The sequence below is a fragment of the Syzygium oleosum genome, unplaced genomic scaffold, assembly GCF_021117445.2.
Source record: "Syzygium oleosum isolate NSW1041296 unplaced genomic scaffold, Sole_v2.1 Sole_v2.02, whole genome shotgun sequence".
Lineage (NCBI taxonomy): Eukaryota > Viridiplantae > Streptophyta > Magnoliopsida > Myrtales > Myrtaceae > Syzygium > Syzygium oleosum.
Genome location: NW_026607486.1, coordinates 16,530,933 through 16,547,544, shown reverse-complemented (window position 1 = coordinate 16,547,544; position 16,612 = coordinate 16,530,933). Strand labels below are relative to the sequence as shown.

The 16,612-nt window shown below is 40.8% G+C and overlaps 1 protein-coding gene and 1 pseudogene across 1 annotated transcript; one reads left to right on the top strand and one right to left on the bottom strand.

Annotated features, from left to right (window-relative positions):
* The first annotated feature begins 6,051 nt into the window (after positions 1-6,051).
* On the top strand, positions 6,052-7,007 carry LOC115670793 (probable calcium-binding protein CML16). Its single transcript, XM_030592159.2, has one exon. It carries the CDS (start codon positions 6,194-6,196, stop codon positions 6,695-6,697), a length of 504 nt encoding a protein of 167 aa, XP_030448019.2. The 5' UTR covers positions 6,052-6,193; the 3' UTR covers positions 6,698-7,007.
* A 1,753-nt stretch (positions 7,008-8,760) lies between these two features.
* On the bottom strand, positions 8,761-16,341 carry LOC115689523 (putative phospholipid-transporting ATPase 9; annotated as a pseudogene).
* Between the last annotated feature and the right edge of the window lie 271 nt (positions 16,342-16,612).

The following is a 16,612-nucleotide window of genomic DNA, read 5'->3' as shown; positions in this document are numbered from 1 at the left end:
CTTGCTGCTCGTTTACATCTCTTAGGATTATGCTGTACACAATTGGTTCTTTTGTGCACATTCTGTTTCATCACGATTACTTTCCATTTTTATGGGCACCATCAATTGTTCACATCATGCTCGATTGGCTTGGCATGCTAGAATTTCTCCGTTTTTCGTTCCTCGGTAGGCTTCTCAAATATTTTGACTAGTTTCTTTTGGGATCAACTAAAGTGATCGATGGAGATTTCCAGGGGTAGGAGCTGAAATTGCTCTTCCAGAGGAAAGAAAGTGAATTTGTTTTGTTCGAACGGGTCTGAGTAACCCTCATCTCTTATAATTTGAATGCATTCATTTATCAAAGCTCTCTGGCAGACAATTTACAAGTTCTTTCCTATTTAGTCTCGAATTGAAAAGAGATTATCTATCTCCGCAAAGTGACCTGATTATTAAGCATTGAACTTCGTTATTCTACTGTTATTTCTTGCTCTCTCGAAAGATTACTGCAAATTTCTACTTATTGTTGTCGTCGCCATTACCTGTTCAGCTATTACATTCGCGAATGGTGTTTGCATCTGCTGGTGTGCATTATTTAGAATTAGTGAGTAAAGAGCCTCCATCATATATTACAAAGTGTGGGTCGAGAGTTATCACTGCTCCGTACTAAGCTAACATATACTTATATAGATAGTTGTCTACATCGTCTTAGATTTCTTTTTCATTACTAGACAAGTAAAATATTTTCGTCTGTACTCTTCTTGAAGGTGTGCCGGTCTACAGTTATCGCATCGGGGCGATTGCCCGAAAGCCAAAGTTCTCCCCGTAGAAAATCTTGTGTAACTTGCAATAGTCGCTCACACCCGAAGTTCTTTTGATATTGCACCGAGAAGAACATCTGGAAGAGTAACAACTCGTTCGAGCGGCAAAAATCTTGTCCATTGCTCGGTTGCTTGCTGATATTGTAGATTGGTGTTACTGGGTGCAAAGACCACCAACATAAGCAGATGCAATTGATTGATAGATGATCAGCAGAGATTGAATTAATGAATTTCGCTGCGATTATGCGGCCACTTTGTGCGATCCTCAATTTGACTGTCGCTTGCTAGCGTGTGCAGTGCTTGCATAGCTATTTCATTTTCTGCAGCGTAGATTCTGTGATTGATACCAGCGAAAAACCTGTTCTATATCCCCATCTGCAGTATTTAAACTCCTTGTGGAGCCAAAAACATTTTTACCAGATGACTTTCACATACATTCTTTTGTATGTCGGTAAAGTTATCATCGTACTTGTAGCCAATATCCTCGTACGTACGCCCCGACATCGTACCTTCGTGAAGTGGGAATTCTATGTAGTATGATTGTATGAGGTTCCCCGTATTCCAATCCAAAATTGCGGTATGTTGCTTAATAATATAAAGGGTTAATATATACCACGAAAAACCCCAAGCTGGTACGCTTGTGATAATTTTACACTATACTATTTTTTTGATCACGAAAAATCCCAAACTGGTATACCTGTGACAAATTTACCCCAAAATAATATTTTGACCAATAAAAACCCCAAATTGGTACATTTGTGATAAATCCACCCTCCGTTAGTTTCCATTAAATTGAATTAATACCACAAAAATTCACAAACTGGTATACCTGTGACAAATGGAGGGTAAAACATAAAACTAGTACATCAGTTAACTGTCGTGTGTCATTGAACAAAGTAATTTGACGGTAAAATTTAACGGAAACAAACTGAGGGTAAATTTGTCACAAGTGTACCGGATTGGGGTTTTTTGTGGTCAAAAAATTAGTTTGGCGTAAAATTATCACAGGTGTACTAGTTTGAGGTTTTTCGTGGTATTAACCCTAACATAAAACCGTGTCTTAGTGGAACGTACAATGTTCTGTCATACTTAAGACCGATCGCTGTATGTTTTTGTTTTAATATTGTCCGACGTTTTGCCAAGGCATATGACATTCGATCGTATTTAAGGCCGACATCACCGTCCATTATTTTTTAATATGACGAGATATCTTACCAAAAGCGTAAACATTGTATTGTATTTAAGGCTAATCGTCGTACGCCTATATATATGTATATAGCCACACCACATTTAATTGTACGTGAGGCCAAAATCCAAGTACATTATATTTTAATGTTCTACGAAGTCTTACCCATAGGTACAGCATTTTGTTGTACTTACGGCAGATCTTGTATTCTATTTTTTAACATTTTATATGATATTTACCAAGGCGTATGGTGTTTAGCTAGTACTGAAAGCCAAAATCATCGTACATCAATCTTCAATATGATACGATGTTTTGTAAATGTGTCTGCTTTGTATTATACGTCGTAAAAATTAGAAAATTTTTTTAGTACAAAGGTACGACGCTTTGTCGTATTCTGGGCCAAATTACATTTGTTTTGATACTATACGATGATACGACGTATATTAGGCCAAATTTATTCTACAAAATATCTTGGTTGTCAAGCTAAGAGTGGCAACGTGAGCTGCTGTTGCCGGTTCCATTTTTGAATTTGTGTTCTCCGGACCAAATAAACTGAATACATCTGGGTAAGAAATCTAGTCTAGGGAGTGCCGGGAGGGATAAACCCGGATTGGATATAAAATTTAAAAATTAATTAAAAAAATTATATTTTTCTTTTAATCGAGTGATAGAATAACACATTGGATATTGTTTTGTTGGCACCGCTCGAAAAAGTCCTAAACCTTTTGCGATTGTGCCAATTCATCATAAACCTTTTTTTTTGCCAATTCGCCTCCTAAACCTTTTGCAAACCAGCCAATTCGGTCCTTTTGACGGTTGCCGACGCGCCGCTGGCCGATTATCAATGAGCCTCCGCCGGCCCACGTGGCAATATTTTAATAATTTTTTTTATTTTCGAATTTTTTCCTTTTTCTTTTTTTTTTTTATTTCTTTTCCTTCTCCCCCCGGCCGACGACCTCCGCCGGCCCCGGCAATGGCCGGCGGAGGGAAGGGAGAAAAAAAAAGAGGAAAAGGAAAAGAAAAAAATAGAAAAAAGAAAAAAAAAATATAAAAGCACTGTTCCGTTCGCCGGAATACGATCGCGATCAGCCTACGGCGACCCGCACTTTATATGACACTTTTTGGGGACTTTGGGTATCAATTTGGCACTAAGTCCAGTTGAGACCTCATTTTGAGAAAATGGCCCCACTTTGGACCCCAGATTGAAATTTTCCCAACATTTTATATGATATTTACCAAGGCGTATGGCGTTTAGCTAGTACTGAAAGCCAAAATCGTCGTACATCAATCTTCAATATGATACGATGTTTTGTAAATGTGTCTGCTTTGTATTATACGTCGTAAAAATTAGAAATTTTTTTTAGTACAAAGGTACGACGCTTTGTCGTATTCTGGGCCAAATTACATTTGTTTTGATACTATACGATGGTACGACGTATATTAAGCCAAATTTATTCTACAAAATATCTTGGTTGTCAAGCTAAGAGTGGCAACGTGAGCTGCTGTTGCCGGTTCCATTTTTGAATTCGCGTTCTCCGGACCAAATAAACTGAATACATCGGGATAAGAAATCTAGTCTAGGGAGTACCGAGTGGGATAAACCCGGATTGGATATAAAATTTAAAAATTAATTAAAAATTTTATATTTTTCTTTTAACCGAGTGATAAAATGACACATTGGATATTGTTTTGCTGGCACCGCTCGCTTGAGGACCACCACCAAAATTACATCGTCCTTTCCATCCACCGCAAGATCGTCACTGCCCGGCTGGCAATCATAATCCGACAAAGTGAGGATGAAAAGGGGCCTAAAGACCATCGTCATGCTAGGTTTGCATAGATCATCCTTTCCACTAGAGTTGCGTACATCGTTCATGTCGAACCTGACCTTTCATGCATGACTTATGAGCCGGTTGTTCACCTGCTGGTTGATGAAGAACGGCCAGCGCATTATCAGCTTCTTGGCGACCACACTCTTGAGCGTTGAGTTCCCGCTGTGCATCGAAAATGCTCCGTGGTGCAAAAGCTCATCCTGTGGGTCTGATCCACAAAGCACACCTTCTTCGCTGTCGCTCTCTCAGCCGCTTTCTTCAGCAATGGAGTTTGGCCGTACAACCCACATGAAGTGCCTCCGGCTGTTCACGCTCAAGTCGGTTAAGAGACCTCATGTTCCTGAGGTCGACTTCCCATGTGATCGTATAGGAGGAGCCAAGTAAGAGATGGGAGGGTTTGAGCCTCAGGAAGAGCAAAGACAGATGGGATTTTCAAAGAATTTCAAATGAGAAAAATTTTCAAATATTTTCAATCTTATCTTAGATCGTGGATTTTCTAAGGTTTTCAAATATTCTAAATCCTATCTTATATTGCACCAAACATATGAAACGAATTTTTACAATCGGGGGATATGTGGTCGCAGCCTGAGTGTCCTAATGCGGCGAAGCCATCGATCCCGCCCTGGAGACCCGCGGGGAACTCAGGGTCGGTGAGAGGGAGGGCTGTGACTTCCCTGGTGCTGGGGTTACACACGCGAGTGACATCTCCGGCATTGAGGCAAAAGAAGCCATGGACGCTTTCGAAGATCTTCACGCGTAACTCGGAAGGCATGTCCGGTAGAGGTACGGGAGTGGAGAGCCCCGTCTGGTGGTCCAACCTGAAGAATTGGCAAGGCAACGGGACCAGCTGGCACAGGTCGGAGATGCAAACGAGGGAGGTGATGGCCAGGCCAGGGCTTGGAGACGCACTTCATTTGCATGTGCTCTCTCGTTAGCTTTCGCACGGACTTTGATTTTCTGCCAGAGGTTGGTATATCTCAAAGTTGGATTAGTGTCTATTTAAAATCAGTATGTGGCTGATGAGAGATTGTGGCCGAGAGTTTGACCCCATTCCATTGATGTTCATCTTAGGAGTTCTTGTAAGCGTCATTTCAGCGAATCCATTCATTGTGATGAACATTCTTCTAGCCCATTGACAAGTTCTTTCCTCTGTTTTTGAATGGAAAAGGCCTGTTCACAAGTTCTTTCCTCATTTGGACGGAAGAGAGATTGCTGTCCATTTCATGCGTTGCCATCAGGTAAAAGTTATCTTAGGTCCTGGATACGAACATCTCTGTATGTATTGTGTTTCTGGAGAAGCAAGTATTCAGTCAAAATTGTAGGGGAGTGTAGAAACAAGTTCATGGTGTTGAAGCTCCTTAAAGAAGTTGACTTTCGAAGCGAGCGATCTCGGCGAGCAAGATTGATTCTCTCTAGGTTCGTGCACACGCATTACATCTAACGGCTCTCCACTTTTCTGACGAGATGTTAGTCTTCGGCCAATCAAAATCTCATCAGGATAATCAAGCTCTTTATTCAATTTTCGGCTCCTAAAACCATCATACACAGTAAAAGAACCCGCCCTCGTGCATGACCAGATGATGGAGTCGGTCAATGGGGACAAGCAAGGGACTGGAATACCACATGCGACGTTTACGATCTCCGCCGGAAGATAAAAGGTTTAAGGAGGAAACGTCCCAGGAGTGATTTGGCCAAATGGACTTACCAACAGTTATCCGAATGTCAAGATCAGCTTCTGAGAGCGAACACAAATTTGGACAAAGCCGAGACCTTTCAACCAGAACGAAAGGATGGAGTGGGAAAACCAAGATTGCCATCGCGGACAGGTCCGGTTTTCCTCGGACTCTTTCACATCCGACTTTCTAAATATGTTCTCTTGAACTTATTCACCCTGTAAACAATAGTCCGCTTGCGATATCCGATCGTGTCGAACTATAGATCTTTTTGTGCCATTCCTTTCGTTATCATCGACCCGCATCACGGATGAGACGTAAGACAACTTGTTTGCTCTTACAGACTGGCTTCAATAGCCTCCGAAATTAAAAGATTCATTCACCATAATTTGGGTCACTTGGATGAGAGGATCTTGAATAGTCAACGGAAGCCTATACGGCAGAATTTTTTTTTTACTAATGATAGGTGGCCACACGAAGGACAAAAAACCAAAACTAAAGACCAATCGACTCTACAAGTTTTCATTTTTCAACATCTATCACAAACAACGCGCATTCTGGTTTGGACCATTCTCTAATAGGCCTCCACCACAAAAACAAGGAACATTCAGCCAGCCCCACGTCTTAAATGAAACAAAACAGAACAAACACGCAAACAACTTCCATTATTATTCATTCAGACACCATCCAATTTGATCTTCCTCAATGGCTGCTGCTTCTGCTGCCCTCCAATCCGAGCAGCTGAAGCAGCTCAGGGACATCTTCGCGCGCTTCGACATGGACGCCGACGGCAGCCTTACGCAGCTCGAGCTTGCCGCCCTCCTCCGCTCCCTCGGCCTCAAGCCGACCGGCGACCAGATCCACGCCATGCTTGCCGACATGGACTCCAATGGCAACGGCTCGGTCGAGTTTGACGAGCTGGTCAGTGCCCTGCTGCCCAACATGACCGAGCAAGTCTTTGTCAACCAGGAGCAGCTGGCGGAGGTGTTCCGTCTGTTTGACCGCGACGGCAACGGCTACATCACGCCGGCCGAGCTGGCCGGGTCGATGGCCAAGATGGGTCATCCCCTGACGTACCGCGAGCTGTCGGAGATGATGAGGGAGGCTGACACCAACGGTGACGGTGTCATCAGCTTCCAGGAGTTCGCCACCATCATGGCCCGGTCCGCTGCCGATTTTCTTGGTCTGCGTTCGCTTAGGAGGCAGTGATTCATCATGATTCAGTTTCCATGGGCAATCATGAACCAAGATCCGTCCAATGAAGATTGTGAATGATATGACTTGGTCCTGGTTGGCTTTTAGGTTTTAGCTTGAATTTTGTCTGTGGCCTGCAAGGCTGTGTCCAGGAAGGAGAAGGAGAGTTCTGTACAAAGAAAAAGGATGATTGAAATCGATGTCTCTCCTTCAACGGGAATGACCAACCCTTTCTCCAAGTTTTCTGTATGTAAATCATTCATTTTCTCACCGAATTCCTTCATTTTATCATAAATTTCTACGATGAAATATTCAAAATGTTCAATAGTCTAGCCAACCTGAAAAAGTCTATCAAAATCCTTTTTGGTGGAAAAGGTGAAAAGCCCACATTTACAAAATATTCTAATGGATTAGAACCTCTATGTATTTAGTGAATAATTAAAACTGTCGTTTAATGTCAAATGTTTAGTTCAATGTATTTAGTGAAAAAGTAGATTTAATCAAGATTATAGAAAATGCGTTATGTCTTTAATGCATGTATATATGGGCGAAAGAGCTTAATGGTTATTTTTTAGCAAACTCCTATAGCAAAATTCTATATGCTAAGGTGGAGGTTTGGCAAAATTGAGTGAGTAAAAAACACACAAAACATATATATCTCATTCAACATCCTTTTTGTTGTGGAGAGAAATCCTGGATTATTTCTCTGTCGTAAATTTGAAATCTTTGACAATCTTCTTTCTTCGTATAGAATTATTACAATCAACATTCAAACTTAATTTCTATATAAATTTGGAAATTGAAATCCTAAATGACTTCTTTAGAGACATTCTTGAATGTACTTTAGAATGTCTCAAATAAATGCATTCGTTTATACAGGCTTATAGATATTAAAGATAGGGTCGTGCTAGTTTCACACTCTAAATGGCTATAGCACTCTCCAACTTACTAAGTTGACGAAAAGAACCTCAAAAAATTCATTAATAAAAAATCACAAATGGAAAGTTACAAATTATTGAATATGCAAAAGCCGCACATTGTCATGAAAATTTTAAAATTTTGGTATTAATCAAAACAATGATGTTTTATTCACCACTTTATGTTATTTTCCTTTCGTTTGTATACAAACTTCATTGCCTTTCTTCTACTTACTAATGTGTTCAAGCCGATTTTCATGAGGTTGGTAATCTTTGTTAATGGACATATCTTAAATCATAAATAGTTCACAACTTTAACCATAGAACTCCTCTAAAAAAGCTCGAACTAAAGAGTTGTATATATCTAACCAAAAAAAAAATTATGTTGTCCATCACAAGGAGTTATTAAAAATTAAACATTAAAGGGACATAGTAATATATGTACTTTATTAATATTATATAAAGAAAGGTTGATAAATCATTAGAATAACCGATCTACATTAAAGGCATATCTTTTCTATTTCATCAATCTTACAAGCTATTTTGGACCATGTAAAGTTCGGGTTGTGTCTAAAGTTATTTGTGAAGTGAAAATAGCCCAAGTCTAAAGAGAATATTAGTTGATCCTTGAAAGTTAAGTAAAAGAGTTTAGTTTGATGATATTTATCTTTCAATTAAACGAAAGAATTGAGTAAAAAAAAAATTCATCTCTTCGAAATCAGTTACGAAAATTTGAAATTAATACCAACCTTCGATTTAAATCAGTTATGAACAAAAGCAATTAAATATGTTACATGTGACGATCAAATATGGTTTACACATAGGTATTCGAATGTGACTTGCACAATAGAAATGGGGCATTTTGTTAGCAAACATTGCTACGTCTTTAGTTGTTTGCACAAGTATCATGTCTCGCGGCACAATGACAATTGTTCATACTTTGGTGGAGAACGCGACAAATCCATTTCTTGTAAGAAGAAGACTTTTCTAACAATCCATGATCCTCCTTAGCAACGCTGGAGAAAATTCTTCAGAGGCGTTTGTGAAAGATATATGATAACCCGTTAAGTAGTACTTTACTTTTTCAGGATACTCGAAGGCGAACAGTGCATTGGAATAGTTTCCTCAATTGGTTGTTTAACAAACACTCCCGAACGCTCATCAACAAAATACATCATCTATTATATACAGGTTGCCAAAAGGGCTGCACGGCCTGAATCGACAATGTATACGTCTCCTGTAATTCATTACAAAGATGAGAAAATTGTGTGGAGTATACGTCTCCTATAATTTGAGAATCTACAGCAAAGCTAACATATGGTACGGCTATTTCTCCTCTACTGTTTTTTTTTAGTCCGCCCAAAATCAAGCACATCTAAAGCTTGATGATAGTAGGCAAAACTTCGAAATGTATCTACTCTGTCTATCACATCCGGAGAACGAATTCGGCTTATGCAGAGCCGGTGGATCTCCACGCTCGTAAAATCGTATACTCGAGGATTCTTCGAAATTAGACGGGTCTGCAGGAATAAGTATTCCTGGACTGCAAGATTTACAGAATGAATTAACCCATAAGCCATCTGTCGGTCATAATCACATCTGCCTCAACATATCGCACTCCGGAGGATCACTCAATCCCTCCTTTGTGCTTGATCCACTGGATCCTTTCATGGTACATGGGAAAAAACTCCATCCGAATTGCCGAGTAAGTGAAATATGGGATAACGGTGCAGATCGCCACGAAAAGCGTCACGGCCCAGAAGGCCGGCGATGGTGCGAGGGCTTCGACAAGGAGCTTGTAGGCAGTAGTAGATAGAGTGGGAGACATAGCTCCAAATGCCAAACAGAAGAGGTACCAAAATATGATCGAGCCCCAGATGACTATGTGCTGTATTAAGGTGAGGTACCTTGTGGTTATTGCCATCTGCAGATTCACTGCCCATACGACGCAGGTGTACATTGTTGTACCCAAGATGTCCCTCCCAGCAACGTGTCCGTCGCTGTTGAATGCTTGGTGTTCCAGTGCGCTTGTGCACAAGAAGAAAATTATGGTTGCACTACAGAACCCATTAAACATCCAGCCGAGTATTTGAACCCAGCGGAAGAGGAGATTTTGAGCCCCTTCTTGGTATAGCCTAGGGAACTGCCACACGAAAGTTGAGAATGAATTGAACTAAACAAAAATACTCCGAAAAAATCAAGTTACTGTTTCCAACCGTTCTCAATTAGCATCGATAAACAAAGCAAACAGGCCCTAATGATCAATGAGGATGCTGAGAGATCTCAAAGGGCATTTTTGTTGACACAATTTTTAGGGACGATCCAAAGCTTCTAACCAAAAATAAAAAAACAAATTCGAAGGCATTCAGGGAGCTAAACAAGCCTAACTTTAAAAATTCCCTGGATGCTTGAATTATGCCCATGCGCAAGAAAGAAAATCACAATCGCATATATTCTGTGGAGGATCATAAGACATGATATTCACAATATGAATAGCTTGGCCATAAAATGTTTTCAACAGTAATAAAAGTTACATATTAAGAAGACAGGCATACCTTTAGACACAACCCTGCCGATACATCCTGATCAAAAACTCCCAGAGCAACCACAGGAAGTGAGGAGAAGAAGACGCTATAAAGTGACAGAAACCAGTCATTGTATGCAGGTTGTGCTGAAAAGGCCGCATGTGCCTCATATAAGAAGAGGGAGAAACCGAACGTGATATTCTTGAAGAAAAAGTAGCATATCTGGCAGAAAAAACCGAGCAACATCACCACATGAAGCTTTACTTGATAAAAACAACATTTATCTTCATTCTATGGATGGTATGCTTGTCCCTCATTCAAGAGACCAAATTATTTATTTATTTATTTATCTTGTTTTGCCAAAGAGATAATAACATGCCAACCAATGATCATGTCCTTATCTTCAAATGAATACGTCAAAGGTCTTTACCATCATTGAAATCCTTCTATAACACCAATGCCCATGGACGAGTAGCAGGCGTTCGAGGTATCGAAACTGTGCAATTGCAATATCACTGGCCATGACTGCCTGAAAAGTTTAAATAACAACCAAAGAGAAACATAAAAGGTATTAGAAAACAACACAATTGTTGCAGGTGGATTACATAATTCTGAAGGTATTATAACGGCATGTCAGGCACCTGCATTCCTTCGGCACCACTAATTCCAACTCCAATATCTGCTTCTTGAAGCATTCCTACATCATTGGCACCGTCACCTATAGCCAATGTTACTTTCCCAGTTCCGGACTTGACCAGTCTTGTGACCTATGTTTTATCAGTTCAGGCAATAAAATCAAATTATTTAAAGGATCGTCTATTTTGCTAAGTTTATTATAATAAAACATTATGCAAGTTATTTCATAGGATCATTTGTTTTGCTACGTTTAGTACAATAAAACATTTATGCAAGTGAGGTACCCCGTCGTGGAAAGTTTGAAATGAATATTATAACTCACCAATGCCTTCTGTTTTGGTGACGAACGACAGCAAATAACAGATGCACAGCCGAGTGCAAGCGCTAAAAATTTGTCCTTCACGTCGTCTTCCAGAGCATATCCAAGTGATTTTCCATCAACGATTAAAGCAACTTCTCCTGAGGCCCCACTTGATGTAGCCAATGATTCCTTCCCTCTTGCGATCTGATGGCAAACACTATCCTTTGATGCCTAAAAGACAACCATCACTTCATTTAGTTTCCATGTAGAATCATCTTAACTATATGGATTTACCCACTGCCAACATTAGGTCATACAACTGTCTTCTCTTGGTCTTGCAACAGAAGAAAGTCATCAGCCAGAGCCAAGGAGCAGCACGTCACATGCTGTAAACTGCTGAATACTTCATCGGGTATACTTAACAATGAGCCCACAAATCTAATTGGATTACGAAATCCTATTACGAGTTAGAAATTGATTTTACTGGGGGAACGCCAGCCACAGTTTTGAGTCAGCATGCATGACTAGCACTTCAGGAGGATGCTAAATGTGTCTGCGTTTTCATTGTTGATGCATCTTTTCGACTCATTTAGAACTGAAGATGCCTTCAACCATGGTTTCTTACAAAGTTAAGCTCAATATGTACTTCTTGTGTCCAACTAAACAGGTGAGAGCATGTATAGTTTGGTGGCTGAAACAGTTTAAAAGATAACCACAAATATTTAATGTTCATAGAGGTACCTTTACTATAGCAGACTTGTCGTGCATCTTTTCTAGAGCCTGAATTTCTGGCGTTTCTAAACTGATTGTTATCTGCTTCATCTCTCGTCTGAGCAGACTGCAAGCAAACCTGCAAATTTATTTTTCCAAGTGAGGAAACCAGACACGCAAATATATAAAGACTCATCTTCAAACTATGACATCTCAGTGTACCCAATGTTGATAGCAGTCTCCATCTTGTCTCCAGTCAAAACCCAGATCTTAATTCCAGCTTGGGCAAGCTTGGCAATGCAATCCGACACCTGACAAGAAGGAAAGAGGAAAACTTATTCTTGAGCTCCAAAGTGTTTTCCAAGGCCGACTGACATTCCTCTAACAGTATTAGGCATATAGGAAACCCACCCCATTCTGCAGTTTGTCCTCAACAGCGGTGGCACCGAGAAGAGTCAATTCCTTCTCAATCATCTCTGTTGATTCAGCAATCAAAGCATCACGATCGTCACTAACTGAGTTCTTCGCCTCATTGAATTTCTTGTTGAATTTGTGGTATTCTTCCTCATCGAGTTCACGATAAGCAAGTATCAATGTCCTCAAGCCTGCATCAGCATATTCATCCACATGTTTCTTCGTATCCTCTTTAAAATTATTGCTGTCCTCGGAAAGCCTTTCAAACATGACACTGCATTGAATATGCACCAATGATGGTTCAGAGCACAAGGAAGAAGAATACTAGAACCTTCAAGTAATCACGGTCCTAAATACAAACCTATCAGCGCCTTTACAGAACAGTATTAATTTTCCTTCCTCATCTCTTACAACAACAGACATCCGCTTTCTTGAGGTGTTGAATTCTAAGACATTTAGAAGCTGATATTCCCTGCAAACAGTAAGTTTTACATACAAAGAGAATATTAGAGATTAAGAATGAAAATAATTAACCCGAATGTCAGAATTCAGATATGCACCTAAAGAAACACCAACAGAATAAGCATTTCGGGACTTGAGATTAATAGCAAAAAAAGTTCTTTCCAGTTAAAATGGAAACAAAAGCGGAAAGATCTTTAATGCAGTGAATTCTTATTCTAGTGCAGAGCGCTAAATATCAAGACAATTTGCACATTGCCGTCCAGCAAGGGAAGTTTATCCGATATCACAAAAGATCAATTTTTATTTCCATCTACCTTTCAACTTTCCTTCCAGATTCCGGGTCCAGCTCACGAAGAGAGATTCTCGTCTGGGTCCTCTTGCAGAACTCAAACCCAAGTTCTCTTGCCGCAACAACAAAAGCAGCTTCATCTGGTGATTCAGCTTCATATGAGACTTTTCCTGTACTTATTTCCACTTCAGGTATGACTGTATGACAAAGTGCCAGCAAACGAAAGAACTTCCGTATGACATCTGCACGTGACTCTTTTACCCAACTTCCTTTCATGATCCTCTCATCATAAAAATTGAAGCCTTTAATATGTGGCTCTTTATCAGGTGAACACTCGATGTGGTCACAGCCACTCAGCTTGTCATAAGCTAAAGGTATGCCATTCCTCCTATTCCTAGCCCTCTCTACCTCTGTGACATTGCGGCCATAAGCTGTCCCGGCAATCGAACACTTGATGAATTCCATTTCATTGCAGGTCAGAGTTCCCGTCTTGTCTGAAAGTATTGTATCAACTTGGCCAAGTTCCTCATTCAAGTTTGAGGTACGAGCATGAGCCGGTTTGTCAGCTTCTTCATAATACATTTGAATGTCTCGATTAATGAAAACGCTTTGAAGAATTTTGACAATTTCCATAGACACATATAAGGAGATTGGGATGAAATTGCTAAACAACATCAAACCTGTCAAGAAGTGATAGATGGCAGCTGCAGGAGCTCTTTTAGGGTCAAAAAAGATGGTGGAGCGGTCTGGCCTAAGATACCACCTTTTCATCCTCCCATTTTCTAGGTCATCTTTTGTCCAAATGCCAAAGAAAACAGATCCAACAAGAGACATAGAAAATACAATTGAAAACAGGAGATAGATGATCCTATCCATCTTCCTCTCAATTTTACTCCTCTTTGAAGGGGGATCAGTTGCATTTTGCACGACTTTGGTGTCGTGACCACTGAATATGACAGCCCCATATATATAATCCGTGTTTCGCAGTTTTGAGCCTCGGAGGAGAAGTTGCCGCGGAGAAAGGGGATACTGATTTGCTTCAAACTCCATGCTTCCCACGAAAGAATACAAATGTGCATTTGGGTCTTCACATTTGACAGATGCCTTGAAGTCCCGGAAGCTTGAGTCCGTACAATAGCTAGAGGTTGCCTCCCAACCTTGTTTCAGTTTCAAATTTGTCTCCCCATCAAGGTTCATGGTCTCAACATAACAAATAGCATCTTCATAACTAGATGAAAGCAAAAGAAGGTCTGCAGGAAAGAACTCATCCTTCTCTACCTTCACTATATCTCCCACTTTCAGGTTCTTCCATTCAGTGTAAGTAAATACTCCATGATGCTTATGCACTTTCACCTTTCTATTGTTTACCTCAATATCCTGTAAAATAAATCACCGGCCAAATTAAACATTTTAAAAGGCTAGGTTTGACAACTTAAATGGATGAAGAGTAATAATCATCATCAGCACATACAATCTTCCCTTATTCCATTCAAAAACAGCCAACTTTATCATTTCAATAAGCATCTCCATCTTTGTTAGTCTGAGATTTAGACTTTCGAATTCCTCTCTCCGTGTAATTTCTAAATATACATTTACTAAAATCAGAAATTGAAATGAAGAATTAATATGTGTATGTGAGAATAATTATGATATAGGACTCATTAGCATGCACATAAACATACATACCACATGAAATCAGGGAACACACTGGCATTCAAATATGTCTGATACATTATGATAACATCCTAAACATCACACATGATATCTTTTTTGGGGTTCTGCTTTAGATGAAAACGCTCACAGATTGCTGTCCATTATGAAGTTTCAACAGCCTGACAGAATGGAAAAACTGCAGATGTTTCACATCTAAATTCGATGATTGCAGAATGTTTAATTACATTAATCGCTCAAATTTAAGATGCCATCAAACATGTCTCTTCCCTGAGGTTTCAACATCTACAGCATTCAGCAGTACAAGTTCAGCTCCTATTTTTTTGGAGATTAACTTCTGATTTCATCAAACAGGTCCTAAGATACCAAGTATACAACACAATACGGAGTTTCATACTGAGGAACAGATAATGAAAGTGGGTGGAACATAATGAAACAAACAAATCAAACCGAGAAAGCCTAATGAGCACCTGCTGTTTCCGCCGCCAGTCTTCAATGCCTTCCTTGATCATGCTTGCCCCTACAACAATGATAAGAGGGATAATGGCACTAACAGCTGTATAAGGCGCCAGCCGAGTGAAGGCCAGGGTACCAATAACAAGGAAGTAAAAATTGGCCACTCTTCTGAACTGCTCAAACAATGCCTTAGGCAAGAAAGTTGCAAGTGTGTACTTTGTAGTCCTAACATAATTGGTCCTGTAATTTCTAATGCTAGACTCGAAAGACTCCGGTTCGTTGCAGTAAACCACCCTCGAAAATCCCGGTCTTCCAATTCGGGAATGATCTTCTTGCAAAGAAGCTTTCCCACATCTGAAGGAGTAGATTTTGCTCAGACGAAGCTTCCTTCTTGTTCCACCGGCCATCGATTAATTCTTTCTCGGACCCGCACTACCAAGAACTGGACAGAAACCACAAAGAACGACCCCAACCAGAGAGACCCAATTGCTAAAACTGAACAGTGCTCTTTCCTAGCTGATTATCCCACATAAACACAGCTCAGAAGGCATCAGACAGATCCTACAACAGAAAATGAAGGAAAGCACCCGAATTCAACGCGCCGATCGCACCCCAGATCGGGGAAGAGAGACCCCGAAGAAGAAACAGAAAAGAAGGGGCACAAAAGATGACCCGAGTGAATGTTGCAAGCAACAATGCAAGGGGGACGGGGAGGCAAGAAGAACTCAGAAAAGCGAGGCTTCTCCGAGAAAGGCCTCAAGAAAAGAATAATCTTGGAGGGGTGAAAAAGAGGAGCGAAGCTGAAGAAAATAACTGGGCCAAGTTCGTACGGCCAACAACAAAACCCAGCTACGGAGAAGCTGGGGATGTAATCTCCGTCCCCGGAAAGAACCGCCAATTCAGCCCCCCAGAACGTACAAACAAGAAAGAAAAAGGACCAAACTTTCCGCCACAGAAAACCGACTCGAAGCAAAACCCACATAACACAGCGGGCGACGACCAAGAACGTGGTGCCAGTGGATATTCTTCTCTCCCTCAAACATGGCGCAAGCGCGATGCTTTAAATGGGTTCTCTCCCTCTCGCTCTCGCTCTCACACGCCCCTCCGGAGCCTTGACTTCGCATCGCAACGTTTAATATTCGTCTCTCGTACTTTTCTGTTCCTCTCCCTCCCTCAACACGCGTTTTCGGCTTTTAACCATACCTCGTTTTCATACCGAGAAACGGGCCCAAAAAAATAGAACAGCAAAAACTGAAGACGAGACTTTTGTCCTCGTCGGATTCGGCAAAGGAATGTGAAAAAGAAGGGGCGATCTTTCCCCCTTCCCGGCCCGGAGAAGTTTGCGTTCGTCTTCTAGAACCGGAACCGAAAATTCGTTTTCTTTACTTTTCTTTGCCGCCGGGAACTCGTTTTCTTGAGATGGCGAGGCGGGTCCCCGGAACCCGCTGGAATCGGGTGCATCCGTCGGATCTAGAAAGGTCGTCAAAGAAAAGGGTCAGTTCTTGAAATTGAAGGTAAACGAAGGAACGGATGGAGCGAGAAAAGAAA